Raw genomic sequence first — 23,470 nt, 5'->3', positions numbered from 1 at the left:
CGTACTACAGAACTACCAGAATAAGGTCAAGGAACCAACCCCTACCTCAAGAGGATCCAGTGACTGGGGGGGAATCAAATAATTTTTGCTTTCAGTGAATCCCAGAACTTCATGAAATGACATGTGTGACATCTAATCCGTTGTCTCTATTGGGTTGTCTGAAGAGCCTTAAACACCATAAATGCAAATTACAACCTTCAAAATGACCGAAGGGTAAGAAAGAGAAGGAAAATAATAATTTAATTCTTATACTGACACAATCAGCACAGTAGCACTGGCCATCCATCTTCTACTTTATTTTTTTGGACAAAATTCCGGTTTTCAGGTATTTCAACAAGGTCTTAAAGATTGTGTGGCTGAACATGTCAATGGACCAAAAAGTGGGATCAAAAGATTTCCATAGAGATCAAAAGTGAGCAGGATCAGATGTAAGTCAAGAATTTTACTCTCTAGTGGAAACATTTAAGATGAGAAAGTCAAAGGACGTGAAAGGAAGCATGAGAAAACTCATGGAATATCAGTGTAAACTGAGGACCCACTTCCGCTAAGTTCCTATAAAAATTCAAGCTATAACTCAGATCATGTATCATCCAGATATATAGGATTACAGTCATTCAGTCATCCTGGATATTACTTTAACTCTAGCCAAACCATATCAGGCGATAACAACATCAGGAACATCCTCAGCTGCCATTTCAACCAATTCCTCTTATATATGAAAGCAAAGTAATAATTAAATAAAATTATTCTTCAGGTCCACAAATAAAAACATGCATTCCCATCAAGCTCAAAAGCTGCACCCAGGCAATCATGAAGGTGTCATCCAGGGATTTTTCAAGGAAAAAACACCCAAAAGAGAGAGAAAGTTATACTGCCTTACACCTCTGAAAAAATATTGCTTGGTTTAAATCACTTCAGACCGAATTTACAATGTCATTCACTCAGCAATTCAGTGAAATTACACATACATTAAATTCTCAAAAGCATTTTATGCCATCTGTTTGGGATACTTAGTATGAACATATTGGGGAGGGGGGGCAAGCTAGTAATTATAGGGGGAGAAAATAACATATTGGACTAATTAACAGCATCTTCTGGAAAAGAGACAGGGAAGACAACCAATTACAAAACCTTAATGTTTACTGCTCTGCCAGCTATAAATAAAGATTATTCAATATGCCTCTCCTTGGGGGTGTTTTGTTGATTTTTTTTCCCCCTGTAAAATATGATATCTGCACTATGTCAAAGAATGTGAGCCAGAGAAAAGCCTCAGACATTGCGGACTCCGTGGTCTGGTTACGTGCTGCTCAATGGAGCACACCAATGTTTCAATGGGATACATGAGGGCTCAAAATGAAGGATGCACAGAGCTCACCTAATTTTGGACTTAAAAAAATTAGAGTAGACTTAGTCACAGGAGCTCGTTATCCTTGGATTCCTTTAAAGAAAAAGCATTTCATTTCTGCTCCATTTGGGATTTTAGTTTAGAATGAAATCGTGCTTTGGACTTTAACTGTACCAACTAGAAATTTACTGACTATGAAGAGGAGATCACCATAGTGTAAACTTCCAATTTTAGTGAGAAAAATCATAGCTGAATAGTTCGGACCTGTTTGAAGATTGTGCAATTGGCATGGAAAAGGAACATGTAGCGGTTAGAAGCGCCACGTTGGTGATCCACCACATTGAGAAAAGCGCATTGGCCCATACTAAGCAAAAAAAGTGAACTTTTGTCCCTAGTATGTCCCAAAGTTCACTTCATGCTTATGCCTGAGTCTGGGCTTATGTCCAACCTGGCTGAACATGAAGCAGCTTTGGGTTTTACTACATGTGTAAGCCCATGCTCAAAGAAGAGTACAGGTTCATAGGATTTTGAAGAATGATGCAGAAAGGGCTATGGTCACAAGCATCATGGGAAGGTATGTTCTAGATAAGCTACATGTTGGATTGTCTCTATATGACAGTCAATTTTCATTAATTTCAGAGCAGTGCTTTACCTTTTTGATCAGTGATACCTTACAAGGATAGTGCAATACAGGAGAGGCTTCTGTGACTTCTCCCTTCCCTTCTCATATTAAAATGCTGTTATAGTAGTTGCACTCAGCCTGAGAAGATGCCCCGCGTTCATGCATCATATAAATAGCCCAGAAAATTATTGTTTTGTCAACAATTGAGAAGTAAATTTTTTGCCAGCTTCTAAGACAGCCTGGTGGGATTTTTATTTTTTTTTTTCAATAGAAGCCCTGGACAAGGAAAAATACATTATGAATTAATGGCAAGTTTTACAATATTATTTACAAAAATATTCACAAGGCAAAGGATACCTGAAATAAACGTCCAAAATTAGGGAAGTTTTCGCTGAACCTCATCTATCATTCTTTTGTGTTCAGTTACGAAATGTGATAGATGGTCATTAAAATTTATACAAGCAAATATAACACGAGACAGAGTTGCTCCCTGGAACACAATGGCATAAGATGCAAAGCTCAGGCTAGATTCATAATACAGGTCAACACACCATTTATATGCAAATTAAGAGGCAGTTAAGGCAACAGAACTTCCAGCCTTCACTCTGTCTTATCTAGATCATCTTATTGTCCCTAAGGAATTGATACAGTCAGATTAAAACACAATTGTTATAATATCAGATACAGAAAGATTTTTTTCTTCCTTCAGTCTCATTTATTTTGTCATTTCTCAGGGCTGGAGAACCAGCTAATTGATAATATCTACGTTATTACAAGATATTTTAAACTTCTTCCTCCACAAAGATTTTCCAAGGGAAAGAGAAGTGAGGGGGAAAGAAACAATCCTGCTTTTTCCCCCAGCAGCATCATTCATCGCAGCACACAACTCGCGGTCACGTTGCAGAGGAATGACTCTGAGTATGCCTATCCCACTTCTGAAGAAAAGCTGGGTCCAGTTTGACATCTCTTACAGCATCATTTTTGTGCTGGCGCATTTTAGTCAAGAATCAAACACAAGAATCAGTGCTGTATGTAGCGTATTCTGATCGGAAGGACTGCGGTTTTTCATGGGATATTGATCTGGCCGAAATGGTCCAGGGTACATCCTTAGCTTCAGTGAGGTGTCAGTTTGGTCAGAGCACCCCAGTTTCCACAGTGACCGCCACACAAGGGCTGGATTTTACTAACACATCTACCTGTCTTCACCTACCCATCCTGGAAGTCCCATTCTGAACTTGGAGAAATGCAGACAGTCTTTGGCAATAAATCTCCACCAGTCTGGATACTGACACTTAAACAATACTGACCTTCAATGATCATATCAGTCAGTGGGTACAGTCAGCTTGACAAATTACAAAAAAATCTGTCACTATTAGTTCACATGAAGCTCTTTCCAGGTGTGCAAAATTCAACATTTTCTTTCCATGTCACAGCAGTGTAGATTGTTGCCAATGAAAACGCAAGGCTGGAGGCACTATGTTTATCTCAGCAAGAAAAGATGTTCCTGGAGCAAGGACACTTTGAAAACAGGTCCCACAGTAACAAGAAGCCAACAAGAAATGAAGAAATAAATACCTGTGACATTGGTGGGGGCTGACAAAGCTTCACAGTACTTTTCCAGTAGAACAGACAAGGGCAGATTCACAGAAGATTCACAGTGGAGAACTATCTGGATGAATAGACAGAAATAAACCAAAACAGACAGTAAAGCAGCCGCATGGATAGATTTTTCTCATTCCAATCCCCAGAACTTATATAGCGGTTCCCATTCATAATTAGCTCAGGTGCAGATGTCCCCTCATGACAGAGAAGATTTACGGTTATAATTGCTCCATGACATCAGTTGGCATTCATCTCACTAAATGTAGGCATCTACAAATGAACCACCTATCCTGGACCTCTTCTTGCGGGAGATAGTCAATAGCATCAACAAAGCTCACAATTTGTCTCACCTAAAAGTAGGTGCTTAAAATAGAGAAGATGAATCACATCCCATTAAAGATCATGTGTGGAATTTTTCTCAACTAACTTTTAACAGTTATATTGCTGCCAAAGATCCTTACACAGTCCAGAAGAAGAGACGGGAATAGGCAAAGGGCAATCCAGAGGGTGCGAGGAAAGTATTTTCATTGACTGTGTAAGAAAAATAGGCACCTCTGGAAGGTGATCTTTGGCTCTTGTTAGCCAGTAAAACAGACAGAAGTTTCTGACCCTCAGAATTCAGAGTGCTAAGCCCTCCACTGAGGGCAAATGCTATCGAGAAAGCAGTAATATCAAAATGGGCACTTCAAGAAAGCTGCAGGTTCAGTACCTCCCCAAATAGGTTTTAGGAAACGTATATTTAGAGTTGAATCCAAGGAATACATTGTCATTTTCACACTCAGAAATGAAATGACTGAAGTGCCCACTGCAGACAGAGGAGAGAAGACCACAGAACTGTACGTCTCAACGTACAGCTGAGCTGAGGTACTGCTTGGAGCAAGAGAAGCTCTTGACAAGCCCTTTAAGAAAGGCAGAACTAAACGTCGTAAGCAAATTCAGGAGTGACACACCAGTGACAGAAACTTCCATTTTCAAACTGTGGAACAAAATCTTCCTGACTATTTCTGAGGGGTTATAAAGCCATGGTAATGCACAAAATGCCTTTGCTTTCCTATTTATGCAGAATGACACTAATATAATACAGGTAGCTTTTGCTCAAGGAAATGACCATACTCCTTGAATGTAGATGTTACATGTCAGTGTTTTAAGGTGCATTAAGTGATTGCAGAACCCTTTTTATGCCACTGAATTCCTTGCTGCTTAATAAGAAGCAGAGTAAATGATCATGACAATAGAATCCACCAGCAATGTTGGTCTCTAAAGAAGAACTATTCTTTGTACAATACTATTTCTATCTATTTCTCACTCTGTTGCTCTTTTACAAAATAGAAAGTCTTGAAATAATAGAATAATCGTATGGTAGAGTCATTTTGGTTGGAAGAGACCCTTAAGATAGTTGAGTCCAACCATAAACTATCTCTAGCACTAAATCATGCCCCTAAGAGCCTCATCTATACATCTTTTAAACACCTCCAGGGATGGTGACTCCACCACTTCCCTGGGCAACCTATTCAACTGCTTCACAACTCTTTCTATGAAGAATTGTTTCCTAATATTCAATCTGAACCCTCCCTGGTGCAACCTGAGGCCATTTTCAAACAAAAAACCTTTCTCAGACTTTATTCTTTTCAAATAAACACCAAGGTGCTGGTTTTCCCCCAGGAAGACTCAAACTCCTGCCTCCCACCGCAAAACCTTTCAGGGCACTGACCATGCATGGCCAGGTCATGGAGACAGGGGAAGGCGATGGCTCTGTTCTTCAGCCAGGGCCATCTCACAAGGCACAGAACTCCAGCTGAGCCTTCCAGAAAGCAGTGGTCATGTCAACCCAGACACGTGAGGTGACATAGCAGAAGCATTTCTTTCCATTTCTTCCCAGCGCCAAAGCGCTGTCTCACTTCAAAGAAGAAACTCGAGACGTCTCCATGTACTGTAAATACACGGCGTGTTCAGCTGTCCGCTTTTTAAGATGATGGGAAAGAACAGACAGAGGTCTAGTTCAGCACAGGGTGTGTAGGAACAGGGAAGGTTAAATGTCACATTTGCTTTAGGGTCAATTTAGGTTCATTTGGCTAGAGGGAAAAGCACCTTCTACATACTATGCTACTTTTGCTTTCATTTTCTCTCCACCAACCACAGTGAACAGCTTTCTTGTATGTGATACTTTATAAAAATTGTATTTAAAGCAGACAAGCCCCAAAAGCCTAAAAAACCCTCTTAAAAATAAAGAACAGTAAAAATGCAAACATTTAAGTAAAGTAGAATTTTAAAGATAAATAATTATGGTGTGATAGTTATAGATAATTATGATGTGAACTGTGGGGCTGTCATATGCAGGGACAGGAGTTGGACTTGATGATCCTTGTGGGTTCCTTCTAACTTAGGACATTCTATGATTCTGTGATTCTAATTGGCCTGTGACTGTGTATATATTTTGAAATATTAGTTGCTTTGAGTAACACAGTACTTTACTCAAACTGCTTTTCTCTTTATACAGCTACTTTTCCACAACCTCTTCCCATCAAATCGGTTCTACTTTGTCTTGCACATTTACCTGAAACACGCACAGAAATGTCTGTCTTAATTTCTCTACACCACTGTGGATGCTTATACAAATAAAAATAATGCACTGATCCAGAGAGTAAGGTGAAAAGGGGCCCTTTGCTTTCTAAAGCAAGAGCACCAACTACTAGTCTGCAGGACAATTCTGCCTCTCCCGAGCAACATGTGGAGTCCTTGGTCAACTCTATGTTCACATCTGAGAGGACTTGCAGAAAAGGAGTGGATGAATTTTTCTGGTGTGTCACTGTGCCTCCCATGGTCATTTTGTTAGACCTTTCCCCTTGGTCATGGCCACTGCTCTTCATTAATCCATGAAAGGTCTTTATTTCCATCAGAGGGAATGCAGTTATGAGACACAACCAGAGGACCTCACCCTAAGATCACCTCTAGATATAGGAAGGGCACATGAAAAGGGCAACAACCTAAGAGAGAGTAGCATATTGCTACGTTCTGTTGTTAGAAGTTGTGAGGCACTAATAGTAGTGTGTGCTCTTCTGAAAATAGAAGGGTTCTGATCTTGCAGACGTTTATTTGTGTGGAATTTCTTATTTGTCACACAAGTGCTCTCATAAATTACCAGCACGAAGTCATAAAAACACATATGTAACATTATACGATATATGTAACATGACTCAATGGAACCATATGGAGAGCTCTGGGCATAGACAAATACCTGATCCATCATGGTGTCACCTCCTCTCAGTTTCTAAAAGAATTTGTGGTTGCTTCATGCAGATTAGAGAGGACTTGTGACTTAATTTTAAAAAACAACATAGAGTCCTGGGGGGAGCAATTATTGTGTTCCTCTAAGTAATTATATATATATATGTATATATAAAGCAAATTAACACTTGTACTGTAATTTAACTGCATTGGAGGTTGTTTTCTTCTCTCAAACGTGTAAGAAATGGCTACAGCAACATAAACAATCCCCACAGCTGTAACTGTAGGTGTGGGGCTACCACAGAGATACAAGGGACAGCATCTTGTAAGTTTAAATATCTAGTAAAAAGAAGCAATAGAGCAGGTGAAGTCGAGATGACTGAAACTTGAAGGAGAGAGTTGAAGTGGCAAAGGATGACACATGACAGTGCAGCATTTGTCACTGAGATAGGGGAGGGAAGCTCGGGAGGCAGCAAATGCTGCCAAACATGGGCAGATGCTTAAACTCCGCTTTCTCACTCTCATGTAAGAACTCCCAGATACTATATTCTAGTTGTCTAATAAAAGCCAGCTTTCTACGAAAAGCTGTTATGCCTCCCTGTGCCGGTGGCTTGCTGAGCAAAGGCAGAGGTTCTGACATCAGAGACGTAGTCTAAAGAACAGAACAAAAATTCTCCCTTTCTAGCATCTAGTACTTACGAGGTCCTAAAGAAATCCAGCCCATGGAACTGTAATAGCATCTCATCAGAAAGTCACTCACAGAAAAGCTGTGGGATTTATCTCAAATAGCACAGACTTCACAGCAGAGAGCAGCAGCTGAGCTGATCACATGAGAAATTCCTTTGCAATTCAGGAAGAAAAGTAGGAAATTTTCAGGTGCAGTTCATCTGCCATATTTTAAGTCTCCACTGACTGCATTTGCTGCATCTCACCCACTACTATAAGGACAGAGTAACTTAGTTGCTATACACAAAAGGAGAAGTAAAAATGTTCTTAGAAATGACAGCTACAGGAGACAGGAACACATCACCACCTTATAAAATTATCTGGAGTACTACTGTTTTCTTTCTTTTACTGAGCAAGATGAAGTGACCTTCTAATACCAAACAATTTTGTAGTTATGAACCAGAAAACGTGCTCAGTCCATAGTTGACAAGGGAAGGTTCCGTGTCATGACTCCATTGCTACATAAAAATGAAGTCTCAGTCTAAACTAGAAATCTGTACTCCTTATAAAATCAAAGTAATTTCCCCTCCTGAGGAGTCATCTACAGGAATGGCATAGATCATGTTAGGAGGATGCTTATTCCTACCCTCCATTTCTGTGAAGTAGCAGTGTTGTTGAGCCTCCTGCTGCACCTTCTCCCAGGGATTTCTGTAAAACATCTGGGAGTGCTGAGACCTTAAATTCTACCTTGTTTCACGATCAACAGTGCAGTGAAATTGTCTTCAGCACACAGAAAGCTGCTACTTCATAGTTTTGCCCCAGAGCTAAAAAAAAAAAAATAAATTAAAAAAAAAAGTAAAACCTGTATTTAATTTTTAGTTCTTTAATTAGATGATTCAGATAAACCAATCCGAAAAATACTCCTGGCTCAAAGGTAACCTTATTAATCAAAGCTCTCCAAATGCAGCATTTCTACAATGAGATTGAGTGTTCATCTGAATGTTTGGGAAGGACTGACTCAGAGCAGGAGCCCAACTGAATGCAAAAACTGTGAAGTTTGTGTCTACAGAAGCTCAGTTTAGGGAAACATGCGTCTAACTTCACCATGAAAATATAATTAGTGAGAGGGCTCAATGCAGCAAAATCAAAGCAAATCCCATATTTCCTTGACAAAACCCATACTGTCTTCAAATACAGCCAGGGAGTTTCCAGGGCAGGTGGCATCTGGCAAGTTTTACAGAGGTTCCTGCCATCACCAGTATTTGTGTGTGAAAACAGATGCTTTGGGAAAAACACCAGGTATTCAGCAGAGTGCACTTAGAACAAATTGCATGGTTAAACAGGGAACTGCTGGGCAAACTCAAGTGGAAGAGGAGGGTTTACAAATCATGGAAGGAGGGGCTGGCCACTTGGGAAGAATATAAGGCTGTTGTCAGAGGATATAGGGAGGCAACTAGGAAAGCTAAGGCCTCCTTAGAGTTAAACCTGGCGAGAGGGGTCAAGGACAACAGGAAGAGGTTCTTCAAATACATGGCAGATAAAACTAACACCAGAGGCAATGTAGGCCCACTGATGAACGGGGTGGGTGCCCTGGTGACAGAAGATACAGAGAAGGCAGAATTACTGAATGCCTTCTTTGTCTCTGTCTACTCAGCCGGAGGCTGTCCTGAGGAGCCCCGTACCCCTGAGGCCCCAGAGGAAGGCAGGGCAATGGAGGAGTTTGCCTCAGTTGATGAGGACTGGGTTAGGGAGCAATTAAGCAATCTGGACATCCATAAATCCATGGGTCCAGATGGGATGCACCCGCGGGTGCTGAGGGAGCTGGCTGAAGTCATTGCTGGACCGCTCTCCATCATCTTTGCCAAGTCTTGGGAAACAGGAGAGGAGCCTGAGGACTGGAGGAAAGCAAATGTCACTCCGGTCTTCAAAAAGGGCAAGAAGGAGGACCCGGGCAACTATAGACCGGTCAGCCTCACCTCCATCCCTGGGAAAGTGATGGAACACCTTATCCTTGGTGCCATCTTAAGACATATCAAGGATAAGAGGGTCATCAGGGACAGTCAACATGGCTTCACCAAGGGGAAGTCGTGTTTGACCAACCTCATAGCCTTTTATGAAGACGTAACAAGGTGGATTGACGATGGCAGAGCAGTGGATGTGGTCTACCTTGACACCGTCTCCCACAGCATCCTCACGGCAAAACTGAGGAAGTGTGGACTGGATGATCGGGTAGTGGGGTGGACTGCAAACTGGCTGAAGGAGAGAAGCCAGAGAGTTGTGATCAATGGGGCGGAGTCTGGTTGGAGGCCTGTATCTAGTGGAGTGCCTCAAGGGTCAGTTCTGGGACCAATACTGTTCAATATATTCATCAATGACTTGGATGAGGGAATTGAGTGCACTATCAGTAAGTTTGCTGATGACACCAAGCTGGGAGGAGTGGCTGACACGCCAGAAGGCTGTGCTGCCATCCAGCGAGATCTGGACAGGCTAGAGAGTTGGGCGGGGAAAAATTTAATGAAATATAACAAGGGGAAATGTAGAGTCTTGCATCTGGGCAGGAACAACCCCAGGTTCCAGTACAGGTTGGGGAATGACCTATTAGAGAGCAGTGTAGGGGAAAGAGACCTGGGGGTCCTGGTGGACAGCAGGATGACCATGAGCCAGCACTGTGCCCTTGTGGCCAAGAAGGCCAATGGCATCCTGGGGTGTATTAGAAGGGGGGTGGTTAGTAGGTCCAGAGAGGTTCTCCTTCCCCTCTACTCCGCCCTGGTGAGACCTCATCTGGAATATTGTGTCCAGTTCTGGGCCCCTCAGTTCCAGAAGGACAGGGAACTGCTGGAGAGAGTCCAGCGCAGGGCCACAAAGATGATTAAGGGAGTGGAGCATCTCCCTTATGAGGAAAGGCTGAGGGAGCTGGGGCTCTTTAGCTTGGAGAAGAGGAGACTGAGGGGTGACCTCATCAATGTTTATAAATATATAAAGGGTGGGTGTCACGAGGATGGAGCCAGGCTCTTCTCGGTGACAACCAACAGTAAGACAAGGGGTAATGGGTTCAAGCTGGAACACAAGAGGTTCCACTTAAATGTGAGAAGAAACTTCTTCTCAGTGAGGGTGACAGAACACTGGAACAGGCTGCCCAGGGGGGTTGTGGATTCTCCTTCTCTGGAGACATTCAAAACCCGCCTGGACGCCTTCCTGTGTAACCTCACCTAGGGGTTCCTGCTCTGGCAGGGGGATTGGACTAGATGATCTTTCGAGGTCCCTTCCAATCCCTAACATTCTGTGATTCTGTGATTCTGTGATTCATCTGAGCAGCTCTTTAACAAGAGATGGCAATATGTGGGGTGAAGTGAGGAGAGCCAGAATATTTGCTGACTGCTAATCACCTGAAGGCATATGCACAACCAGGGGAGTGAAGAATGCTGCTTAAAGAGGAAAACAGAGGACAGCCTAGGAGAGGAGGGGAAGGCAGTCTTCTCTGTGGCCAGGATGGATTTACATTCACTGTCCTGTGGTTACTTCATGCACAGGATGTATGCAAAAGAGACACTTATTAAAGGACAGTGCTAAGAGGGCCAGCATGGTTGACAGGCATTGGAACAGGCTGCCCAGGGCAGTGGTGGAGTCACCACCTCTGGAGGGGTTTAAAAGGCATTTAGACGAGGTTCTTAGGGACATGATTTAGTGCTAGTATTAGGTTAGGTTATGGTTGGACTTGATCCTGAGGGTCTCTTTCAACCAAGATGATTCTATGCTTCTATGATTCTATGAAATACTTTGCTTGTTGAAGAACCAAAAAAGATCAGTCCTCTTCTTCAAGACATCTTTGGCTTTTCTCAGCTCAGTAACTTAACTTTGTTGGTGCAACAGCATTCAGCAGTACATGGTCGTTTGGTTCTGCTTCACCAGAAAAATAATTTCCATTTGTGATAGAAGGTCAAAATACAAGTTTTCACAGGAACCTGCAACCTGAAACCTGAGTCAGCTAAGGTTCCAGGAAAGAGTGCTAGTACAGTTCAAGAAAGCCAGTCTCCTTTTCAAGTCATCCTTCAGTCCTTTCAACTCCCTGTCATTACTTGTCTCTAAGTTAATCCAAGCGGCTAGATAAAATAGTACTACTAGCTAGTGAACTCCAAATGATCCAGAAGACATTGCTCTATGATCTTAGAGGACAGCATGTATTGTGCAGCTCTTCCAGGAAGTCTGGAGAAAGACAATATATGTCTGCATGGAATGGGAAGTAGGACCTCAGTTCAGTAAAGCAACTAAACACATGCTCAGTTCCAAGCATGAAATTAAATTCATCTTTAATCAGAAATAAATTTTAAAAACTCAAGTATCTGCTACACTGAGCCCACCACTGAACTTCACTGTTGTCTTTGAAACTTGGAGATCTGCCTTCATCAAGCATCTGCCTATGTGCTCTGCTGAATGAGCGTGTAGAGGGAGGCTCTTCACTGAAAACCACATATGTGCTAACTGTCCTTCTGAGTTGCAGCATAGAAAGCAAAACTGTTTAAGGCCACCCATGACATGGACTTGTCCCAACAAGTCTCCATGCCCTCTAAAAGCAACCTGAGATATTAAAAAAGGAGCAAGACAGCATTTGAATCACAGGCTACAGCTGTCTCCAAATATTTTTTTTAATCGAAAGACTTTCCAGTTTCACATCTTTGAAGAGTTTTGTTCCTCATTCCCCGTATCTGTAGATATCACATTCAGAATCTGGAAGGGGAGCAAGCCCTTCACAGCACTCCTGCCTTCTTGTCTGTCCTTTTCCTAGGTCTTCACACCAAACCCACAACTAATTCTTCCCCACTCTTTCCACCTAATCCACGTTACTATGGATTCCCTCAGCATCTCAAATGTGATTCACCTCACTCACTCACTTCAGAAGGCATTGCTTAGGCTCCCTAATACTCAGTGGAAGAAGGAAGCACTATCGAGGAACAATCCATCATTTCTGCTTTAAACAGGTATTTTAGGATGAGATGACTTACGCACTGGAGATGAAACACTCAGGGAATGCAGAATAGCTTGAGTTTAAAAGTCACATTTACCCAAATGAATGCCAGTATCTCAGCTACCTCTCCCAGGCAAACTCTTATCTACCTTAATAGGCTCTGCAAAGATCATTCACTCATCCGTCGTTATCACATTGCCACCAGACTTCAAGGCCTCCCTTCACAGGTTCCCCCATTTCTAACTCAACAAATGAGAGCTCCTCATCTTTGTTTCTCAGGTCTCTGCTAGTACATTCCCACCTAAAAAAATGGTAAAAACCCATCTCCCTTTCTGGATCAAGACTTCAGTCAGCTGGTAATATCTTCTCTCATTGCCCACAGAATGTTGACAATGGTACCTCTCTATCCCCCATAAAATGTTTCTTTGACCCAAGACTCACGAAAGGTTGCAACTGATGACCAGTGTCACCTCACTGGTTCGTTCTTCTCTTTCCATCTATTGCTTCTTCCTTAAACTTCTAAGTCTTGGGCTGGAGCCCACCTTTAGTATTTGAAAAGCACATAGCACAGCGAAATTTAACTCCAAGACTGGAATGAGAGAAGGTCTAACAACAGTCTTTCACCACCTGAAGGGAAATTACAGAGGAGTCAGACTCTTCTCAGAAGTTGACAAAACAAAGGACAAAAGGCAGATGTTATTCACAAGTTGCAGCATGAGAAAATCTCACAGGGATGAAGAAAAAATAATGCACCATAGCAATGACTGAACTTTGGAAAAGAAGTTCAGAGATGTTGTGAAAAGAGGTTCAGAGATGTTGTGAAAAGAGGTTCAGAGATGTTGTGAAAAGAGGTTCAGAGACACTGTGAAATCCCCATCTTCACAGATTTTCACAACTAAACTGGATGAGGCCCTGAGCAACGTGATCTGGTTTTGGAATTAGCTCTGCTCTGAGAAGGAGATGGGACAAGAGACCTCTAGCAGTTCCTTCAAGCATAAATTATTTTTTCATTCCCTGATTCTAGGACATATAGTTTCTGTGGTAAAAAGAATAATAGATAATAGTTACTTCCAAATCCTTTATATTGGCAATGCTGTAATTAACAGTTTACAGAGTGTATCTTGAATGCTGATTTTTTCACTCAGGTTTCTAGTATTTTCAACACTGTTTACCTAATCATAATTAGAATATGCCAAATACTAAACCCCTCCAGGGATGGTGACTCCACCACTGCCCTGGGCAAACTGTTTCAATGCCTGATAATCCTTTCTGGGAAGACGTTTTTCCTAATATCCATTCTGAACCTTCCCTGGCGCAACTTGAGGCCATTTCCTCTCGTCTTATTGCTTGTCACTTGGGAGAAGAGACCAACCCCCTCCACGCTCCAAGCTCCTTTCAGGCAGTTCAGAGATCAGAAGGTCTCCCCTCAGCTCCTGTTCTCCAGCTGAACCCCCAGCTCCCTCAGCCGCTCCCATCACACTTGTGCTCCAGTCCCTCACCAGCTCTGTTCCCTTCTCTCAACTTGCTCCAGCACCTCAAGATCTTTTCTTGTCATGATGGGCCCAAAATTGACCCCAGGATTTGAGGTTTGGCTTCCCCAGTGCCCAGCACAGGGGGACGGTCACTGCCCTGGTCCTGCTGGCCACACTATTCCTGATACAAGCCAGGATGCTGGTGGCCTTTTTGGCCACCTGGGCACACGCTGGCTCATGTTCAGCCACTGCAGATCAACACCCCCAGGTCCTTTTCCTGCAGGCAGCTTTCCAGGCGCTCTTCCCGAGCCTGTAGCATTCATGGGGTTGTTGTGACCCAAATGCAGAAGGGTTACTCCTGTGATGGCCGCACAACAAAGCACAGCCACAGCTGCTGGCTCATGGACCATCTCTGCTTCTGCTGGCGTGAGCCTCCTGAAACCCAAGCTGTGTCCGGGCTGTGGAGTCTGCTACTGCCACTCAAAGGGAATTGATACTTTAGTCCATGCACTGAGACGGCTGCTAGCAGAGCCTGGCTGGCAGCCCTGTGGGCAACCTGATCAGACTCATCAGCACACTTCCTTCAATTCGCTTTCACCTTCTTTCCTCTTTCTTCCCAGAACTTCCTTTCCACTGTAAAAGCCACCCCTGCTAGAGGACAGCACTCCCAAAATCCAGTCAGCACAGAGATAACAGCACTTAAAAAGCCTCCCTTGTCCCAGGAACCTGGGTAACAGCAAGAGAGATTGTCCCATAGCCCTCAGAGGCAGGTGGCTCCTTTCCAGTTCTCTGGCACTTCAGCTACTATTACCAGGGCAAGGGTTTAGCATTGCAGTGGGGACAACTAATGTATTTTAATCTCCATCTGCATTGCTCATGACTTACTTTCCCGGCATAAGCAACCCAGAGCGGATAGTTATTCAGCCAGGATTACGCAAAAGTTTGTAGAGCTTTAACTAGTTTCATTTTCCTACAGCTCAGTTAAAGAAGTATGTTTCGGGTCTTGAAATACCAAATGGATTTTCTTTCTCCTTTCGTGAAAACAAGTCATGTTTCTGTACAAATTCTGTACAATTGATCATTCTTGGACAAGGACATCTTCCAAGTTCTCCACCCATTTAGGTCCACAATAAAGCTGTCAATCTGGGGAAGAAGATGTGCAGGAGCAGGAGCAACAGGGTCCCAGATCCTGACTCTCAATGTGGGCTCACTTGCACAGCAATGAGGGACTATGAGCCAGAGGTCAGGAGAGAATGTCAAAACCCATCTCTGTGAACTAGTTTTCTCAGAGCATCACTCTCCCTGCCACAGCATTTCCCAAATGGCACAGCCTTTGTCAAGGTCATGCAGAGTCAGCAGAACTTCTGCTTGTGAGGGCTAGTTGAAATGAACCCAGGCCCAGAGAACTGCTCAGGACTTATGAAAGCATGACACTCTATTTGTCAAAGAGCCTTGTAGGAAAGTTATCCCCACACTGGCACCAGAAAATGGAAGTGTAATTTTCATAGAATCATAGAATAGTTTGGGAGCTCATCCAGTGCCACCCCTGCCATGAGCAGGGACATCTGCACCAGCTCAGGTTGCTCAGAGCCCCGTCCAGCCTGGCCTGGGATGTCTCCAGAGATGGGGCATCTACCATCTCCTTGGGCAACCTGTTCCATTTTACCACCCTCATTCGTACATTTGGATATGACTGATGAAATTGAAGCAGCTGTTAACCTGAAGGACGGTATTTGTTAGTTGACTGATCACTATGGTAAAAGACTAGTTTGTATTTGCCTCCTCTTGTAATAAGGGCCAGAAAAAAAAATTATCCAACTCTTCAGAGAAGAAAAAATAAAACACATAAAGCTCTTTACCCAATACTCACCAGCTCAGACCATATATAGTTATTTTAAAAGCTGTTAAGATTACAAAAAAAAAAACAGATTAGAAGTAAAATAAAATAATTCTTTATAAAGAAATTGTTTGATAAAGCAGAGAAGCCAAATGCATTTAGTTATGAATAAAAAGATAACAAGGCAAAGACAATGTTCATGCAATGCTTTGATACATATCTTGTCTCCACAGGACGCAAGGAGGTGCCATGTGGCTTGCTGGACAGCTCCAGCTTTACATCCAAGAATTAGTGTTTGCACTTCAAGGGAGAACAGGCTACTTTTGGGATTAAAGTTGGTGTAGGTTAAAAGAAAGAAGGGTGTGTGTATATAAACAAAGTTTGATCTACCTGTTTCAGTTTATAGACATAGAGTGGAAAAGCAAATTCCCGCAGAAATGTCATTTACTGGATAAAATTGTAATCTAAAGTAAATCAGCCTTTCTCCAAAGCCTCTTTCTTGGGTTTGCAGTGCTGCAAACCTGAAAATAACATAAACTAAAAAGGATCAAATTCAGCAGCGAGCATAGCCTGTTCTTACTATCCCCATTTCCTCTTCCAGCCAAAAAAAATTCTGAAGAACTATTAAAACAATACAAAAATGTGCAAATGTTTGGTCTAATAGTAATATTTAAAAAATATTTTATTTAATATTATATAGGACAAAATGAAAATAAAAAGAAAACAGAAACTTTAGAAGTTGATATCATCCACTCCCTTGTTTTCTCATTGTGAATCTCTCAGATCACCACATCACCAGCAGGATCCCACAGTAATCTCTAGCACAATGAAAGGTGATCTCTAAATTCAAAGCAATGAAGAGCTTGTCTGAGAGGAAAATGCCTCCCTCAGGCACTCGTTGAGAGCCATGAGCAATGGGAGCACAGCATACTCCATCTAAGCTAATAAATCTGACAGTGCAAAGGTCTGTTTTAACTACTTAATCATTTATACTATTAAATTTTTAGAGTGGTTTCTGGCCTCATTTTTGCCCCAAGCAGTCTAGTGGTACCTCAAACAGTTCCAGGGAAGGATGCGCAAATTAAGCTGCACCACGGACCGTTCTCAATAGTCAGTTTACACACAGGCTCCTCATTTTAGAAGCTGAAGGAGCTCAATAGCATGGGCAGAAACCACTTTCTGGCATTTGGATTGAAGGCTGAAGAGCTGTCCTGATTATCTTAATATACTAGTAGAGATAGAACCTATGAGATTGAAACTAAATAAGTATGTAGCTCTGCTAGAGAACACTCTGCAATGACATCCCTGCACTCCTTTCCTCCACCAGCTTTGGCAGACGCTCTCTGGTTTGCAACACGATGGCCACAGAGTTGAGAAGACTTAATTGTTATTTCTCTTCCACTCTCGACAGAACAATAATACGTAAGCAGATGCCTTATATGAACAAAAGCTAAAGGCTGCGTGCTTTCTAGCTGAGGGCAGCTATGAATATCACTGAAACATTTCATGGCAAAACTACCTGTCATCCAACATCAGCCGCTCATCCTTGCACACAACTGCCTCCTTCAAACATCCAGTAATTACCACAAGATGGCTACAGATTTAAACCCTGCCAAAGTACTCCCCCCATGACGAGATGTTTATGCTGCATTAATTCACAGTGGGACTGAATTTCGGCAGTCTCAGATCAGGAATATTCTTTAAGTTGTCACCACTGGCTGATAAACTGCTGTGGTTGTTTTAGGAGCTTCAGGAGATGATATGAATTATAGCAAGCTTTGCTTTTGTTTTTGATTAATAACCGCCCCCCTCCTCCAAATTAAGTGAACTCAGCAAGAACTCTATATCAAAATGTCAAAAGATTCATTTGCTCTTGTTTTATGGTTTGTTTGTTTGTTTTTCACATTCAAGTCAATGCATTTTCCAGTGTATCATATGTACGGAAACCCTTTAAGAGAACATAAATCTCAGAGCCCGCTGTGCAAGTCTTCACCCCTTTGCTGATCAGCCCTGTGAAATCTGACAGGTCATTTGCACCAGCATTTTCATGTGGCAGGTCTGATTTTGTACTAGAAAGTTGCCTCACTTCCTAAGTGTTGCAAACCTGCAGTTGCCATAAAACACAATTGCTCAGCTACTGTGAAAACTTAAGCTTCCTTAATCGCGTGAGGGCCTGTTCCCACAAGCAGCTCTGCCTTTTCTCAAATCCACGAATGTGAATAGAGCCGTTGACCCTGAGTCAACTTCCAAGTGTTTTCAAGTCAAACAGGAACTTAAGAGCTTTGGATTTGAGCCAAAGTTTTAAAATATTGCTCTTAAGTTTCTTGGTGCATAGTTTCATCCAGCTGTAAAGCAGAGATACAGATTTACCAGCAACATTTGCAGAGGAAAACACACCCCCAAAGAACAGAAAAAACTCAGCTTTTGCTACAGCTGCAGCAACAAGAGCTGTTCTATACATGAGGCTGAAGATCGTCTTCCAACACATTATTTCCACATACCGCACAGGCGAACACATGAGTCTGTATCAGACACAAGTAGCTACATCGAAACAAGCTTCTCCATATAAGAACACTCGGAATTACACTCCAAGTACACATTTCTCTCCGACTAAATGCGTTGTATGGAAACTTGACATTTTGAGTCTTAATCTGCATTGCTTTTTAAATTATTTTATTTCTTTCAAGGCAGGTGGTTTGTTTTTAGAGCAGCAACCCAATTACAAAAATTTACAGGGGGACTGGAAAAATGTCCATAGGTTACATCTACAGGGGAAGCACACGACATTTTTTGATTCATTGAAAAAGAATTACTCTGGCAGCTCTTGGTACCTGGGCACTTTTGATAACCTCACTGCCAAGAAGTCCCCCTCTCTGAGCATAAACTGAAATAATTTTGTGGACCAAAAGAAATTTAGTAAGGGAAAACAGTCTGGAAGAGAAGAGAGATGCAGAAATAGAGTTTGGGAAGAACGGTTTTGGGATCGAAAATAGCAAGTTTGTAGACCCATGCGATTGTGATCCCATGTGCACTGATCTCTGACTGGGGAAAAAGACACAGGTGGAGCTGAGAAAATATTCTCTGTCTTCTAAGAAAGCTACCACAAAGCTTTTAAGATTAAGTTGCTGCTTGCCTTTGGAGCCTTTTGCTTTCGCAGACCTGGCTTCTCTCTACCTGTCTTTGTAAACTAGAGAGCAGAAAAACAAACAAAGAAACAAATAAACAAAAATGTAAGGAAATAGAACAGACTTTTTTCTTTCTTTAAGGAAATGTTAAAAATGGGCCAATTAAACTACAGTCCAGAAAGATCACTGTCACTTTTTTAATGCTGTGGGAACAGCCTTTATAAATTCTGCACAAGATCAATGAACCTCCTGCTTAATCTCTCACTTTTAATTTGTAAGTATCACTTACCACACTTAAAACTATCACTTGAAACAAACAAGCCATGCAAGAAGTCAGTCTGACTTAGGAGTATGGGCTGGGAAAGCTGTTTGAAGTCCAGTCTGACACAGACCAATCTTATCTCCACCTCATCCCAGCATCTCCCAGGGGGAGGTTCATGATGGAGAAGGACCAGGAGGAAAAGCCTCTCGTACGTTTTGCTCAAGCAAAACTCAGAGCAAACGCTGGGATGGATGCACAGGCTGAGCCCTGGGCTTCCCCACCGCTGTTTGCTGATCCCTGCAGCGAAAAAGACAAATGCTGGGAGAAGAGGGACCGGGGAGAGAGGCTGGGGACAATGGGCACCAGATGTGGCCACACACTGTCCCACTGAACTGGGCGGTGGCAGGAAAACCCCTTTTCTCTGGGACAGGCAGCTGTGACCCCAGTGGGGTCCCTGTGGTGGACATTTCTGGCAAGGACGGGGGACGGGGAGGTGGCAACTTCACAGGGAAGGGTTATGGGTTCTGAGAAGACCCAGAGTTGAGCAGCCATGGGGTATTTCAGCGCCTGGAGATGGGGGGGACCTGTAAGGGAGCAGATAACGGTCCCCGGAGAGATCCCTCAGAGCCCGGGGACGAACCGCATCTACGAGGGAGCGGGGAACGGTCCCCGGGACGGGTCCCTCAGCACCCGGAGCCGGGCGGGACCTGTGAGGTTCCTGAACCCGAGTGGGTTCCCTGCGGTCGTGGGGCTCCCCCCCGTCCTTCCTCCCTCCCTCCCTCCCTCCCTACCCCCGCACCACCCACCCCTTCCTCGGCACTTACTGGCAAGAGCAGGAGCGCGGCGGCCGCTGCCGCCGGGAGGCTGAGCTGCGGCGCCCGCCCCGCCATGGGGCCGGCGGGCTGAGCGGGGGTCTCCCCGGGGCTGGCGCTGCCCGCTCAGCCGGAGCCTCCGCGCTGCCCCGGCGCTGGCATCTCCCCCCGCCCCGCGCCTCCCCGCTGCTGCCCTTGACCCCTGCCCGCCGCCGAGGAGCCGGCCCCAGCGCCGCCGGCGTGTCCCAGGGCAAACCCCCGGGAGGGAGGGAGCCGGGCGGGGGAGCCAAGCCCGCCCTCCGCCCGGGGCGCCGCGGGGATGGAGGGGACTGCGGGCGCACCGGGGGAGCGCGACCCTCGACGCCTCCGGGAGCGAGGGGGAACTTCTTCTTCCCCTGCACGCAATGCGAGAGTGATTCCTCTCTCCATTCCTCCACCAGGCACTGGGTGCAATAAGGGCTTCACTGCCCACAGTCCCCCCTCCCCAAGTACTAAGTGTAGTGGAGATCGCTTTCCCAAAGCACTGGGTGCAATGGAAGCGCGTTCCACACAAGCCTCCAGAAATAACAGGGATCCTCCCCACCGCTCCATATATTGGGGGTTCCACTGCCTCAAATTTTCCAGGAGCGAGAGGATTTCCCTTGTCCAGGCTCTAGGTGCAATGTTTCCAAAATTAGGTGCAACGCAGACCTCCACCACAATCCTCCAGGAACCATACAAATCACTTCACCGACACCCACTTCTGCCAGGCAGTAGCTGCAATGTTAGCTTCAACTGCCCATAAACTTTCAGGACCAATGGGTTTCCACCACTGCCCAGGCACAAAGTGCACTGTGCATCCCCTACAAGCCTCGAGAAGGATGGTGGAATCCTCCCTGACACTATGTGCATTGTGAACTGCCTGCCAATCCTTCAGGAGTAAGAGGACACCCTCCCCACAGCCCCACATGCAATATTACTAGGTGCAATGAGGACCTCCACCATCGCACCTCGAATCCTGGGTTCAGTTTTGGGCCCCTCACAACAAGAAAGCCCTTGAGGTGCTGGAGCGAGTTGAGAGAAGGGAACGGAGCTGGGGAAGGGGCTGGAGCACAAGTGTGATGGGAGCGGCTGAGGGAGCTGGGGGTTCAGCTGGAGAACAGGAGCTGAGGGGAGACCTTCTGATCTCTGAACTGCCTGAAAGGAGCTTGGAGCATGGAGGGGTTGGTCTCTTCTCCCAAGGAATAAGCGATAGGATGAGAGGAAATGGCCTCAAGTTACATGAGAGGAGATTTCAATTGGACATTAGGAAAAATTTATTCCCAGAAAGAGTTGTCAGTCACTAGAAGAGGCTGCCCAGGGTAGTGGTTGAGTCACCATCCCTGGAGGGGTTTACAAGATGTGTAGATGAGGTTCTTAGAGACATGGTTTAGAGGTGGACTTGACAGTGCTAGGTTAGTGGTTGGACTCCATGATCTTAATGGTCTTTTCCAACCAAAATGATTCCATGATTCAAAGATAATGAGGAACAAGTGTCCAGACTTGCTGGGTACTCTGAGGCAATATGGTTCCAGCCTGTTGGTCACCAAATTCACTGGCACACCTTCCCCAAAATCTCTAAGCCTGTGAGGCATCCCCTTTTCTATTCCCCAGCTGCAATGAGAAGCCCTTTCTTCCCCAGCACCAAGCCTTGTAAGACTCCCCAACAGCACGTCTCAGCTGGGAACATACACCCTCCTAGGCAGGCAACCCAAAAGCAGCCTGTGTGGTTATTTCTTGCACTTTGTCTCTGAAACAAGAGACTTTTGTCATGCTCTTCTCATCTGTGGGTACTTGCCAGACTGGACCTCTCTGCAACCACAGGCAAAGCAAGGTCACCCCATATCTTCTTGCCGTACGCGCAGTGACACACTTGCCCAAGGTGCTTCTGGCTCTTTGCTCTGTTGCCCCAGAGCAGCTCTTGGTGCTAAGGGAGTTGGAGTCTTGCAGATTTGGACACCCAACCCTGTTGGGGCTCATTAGTTCCTGGGCCTAACACAGACTAATTACTCCCTGCCTCCTGCATCCATCTAGGCCTCTCCATACAATGGATGTGTTTGTGGTATTGTCAAACTGTGGGCATCAGGCCAAGCCCTGGTCTTCCCAGTGCCAGCAAATGAGCCTAATAAGATTTTTTTCATCCTCTGCTCCATCCCACCTGCCCAGAGGACAGCCGGCTGTGTTGTGAATCATAGTCTGTACCTGCCCACAGCTGCAGCTGCGACTGTCCCGGAAAGCCCAACTGTTCTGAGACACGCGAGCCTCAGTCACAATTCTGGAGCAGGAGCAGATGTGACCTGCTCCTTCCCAGCCCAGCTGCTGGATATCCACAGGGAGCAGTGTCATACACTGCCCATCACCTCCGGTGGGCAAAGTCCGCCCTGGTCACCTGTTGCCAATGCCAATGGTCTCCTTTCAGGGAGGTGGTACCTTTCTTTCTCCTACCTTTATTTTTTTTTTTTTTAATTAATCAAAATCAATTGGCGTAAAGGTCATGGTGGCACAGAGGAAAGAGTTCCAACAAATCCTCAGGGCCTTCAAAATCTTAGCAAGCCTTACTTAGAAATGGGAGCACCTGGACATCTTTGAGGCTTTACTGAATTATTTTGCTTTTTGTAATTTGCTCAGAAAGGTGTAAAACAACAGCTTCTCACCCTCTCTAAAACACTTACAAGGAAGCTTAGACCCTTAATCCCATGCAGGAATCCCACTTAATACAGCATGAATATCTCAGCAGTAAGATGGGCACTTATATATACTAGTGGACCTGGAATTCTTCTAACACACCGACAACGGTTTTCACAGTGCAGCATTATTTTCTCTTTTCCTTTGGCTATTCAATGATTTTAATGCATTTAAATATTTAAAGCTTGCCTAGTTTTTCCTCCCCGGTTAGTTGCACACCAACATTTGTTTCCTTTTGTTATTAAAAGAAAACAAAACCATAACCCAAAGTTGCATGCTTCCAATTAATATGAATGTTTTCATGAAAACGCAAAAGGAGGAATAAATCCAGCACAAATTTTTATTGCATTTAAACATTCACCTCCAGGACTGGAAACTCACATGCAACAGGATTATGTGAACTCATGAGAACTGGTAAAGGAATCCTGAAGATCCATGTGCACAGACATAGCTCATCTGCCCTGGAACCAGAACAGTTTTCCAACATACCGTTCCATGGCTTTTTGTTATGATTTATCTGTGTTTATTCCACTGTCCAGAACCAGAGCCTCATAATGTTAAAAGCTGTATTGAAACAGAAAAAACAAGCCCAAATTGTGACTATCTAAGGATTAAACAAATCATTCCCACAGTCTCGTTTCCAGGGCTTTTCCCCTTATAGCTGACTGCAAAGTCCAATCAAAGCTTTTTGTTGAGTGGGTTGCTTATAAGGTCTCTCCTCTTCAGATTCCCTTGTGTTCCTTAAGGGCTGAGCTCGTGTTGCAGCTTTTCCTTCAGTCATGGTGTGCCTGGGGACTCTTATCCTGGTCACGTCCTTTTATAAACTTGTAGGATCA

General features: G+C 44.2%; 1 protein-coding gene across 4 annotated transcripts in view; it reads right to left on the bottom strand.

Annotated features, from left to right (window-relative positions):
* Window positions 1-20,202, bottom strand: part of CRHR2 (corticotropin releasing hormone receptor 2) — a 157,594-nt gene extending 137,392 nt beyond the window's left edge. The window contains exons 1-2 of one of the 4 annotated variants that reach the window (XM_065628081.1): window positions 19,944-20,202; window positions 3,543-3,636 (exon numbers count right to left, since the gene is read on the bottom strand). In XM_065628081.1, coding sequence (XP_065484153.1) covers window positions 3,543-3,636; window positions 19,944-20,009 — 160 coding nt within the window. In that variant the 5' untranslated portion in view covers window positions 20,010-20,202. Of the gene's footprint in view, window positions 1-3,542; window positions 3,637-19,943 lie in introns of those variants that run through there. The other 3 variants (XM_065628082.1, XM_065628079.1, XM_065628080.1) reach the window with 3 other exon arrangements.
* Window positions 20,203-23,470: the final 3,268 nt, after the last annotated feature.

The sequence above is a fragment of the Caloenas nicobarica genome, chromosome 2, assembly GCF_036013445.1.
Source record: "Caloenas nicobarica isolate bCalNic1 chromosome 2, bCalNic1.hap1, whole genome shotgun sequence".
Classification (NCBI taxonomy): domain Eukaryota; kingdom Metazoa; phylum Chordata; class Aves; order Columbiformes; family Columbidae; genus Caloenas; species Caloenas nicobarica.
This window is presented reverse-complemented; position numbering and strand designations above follow the sequence as displayed.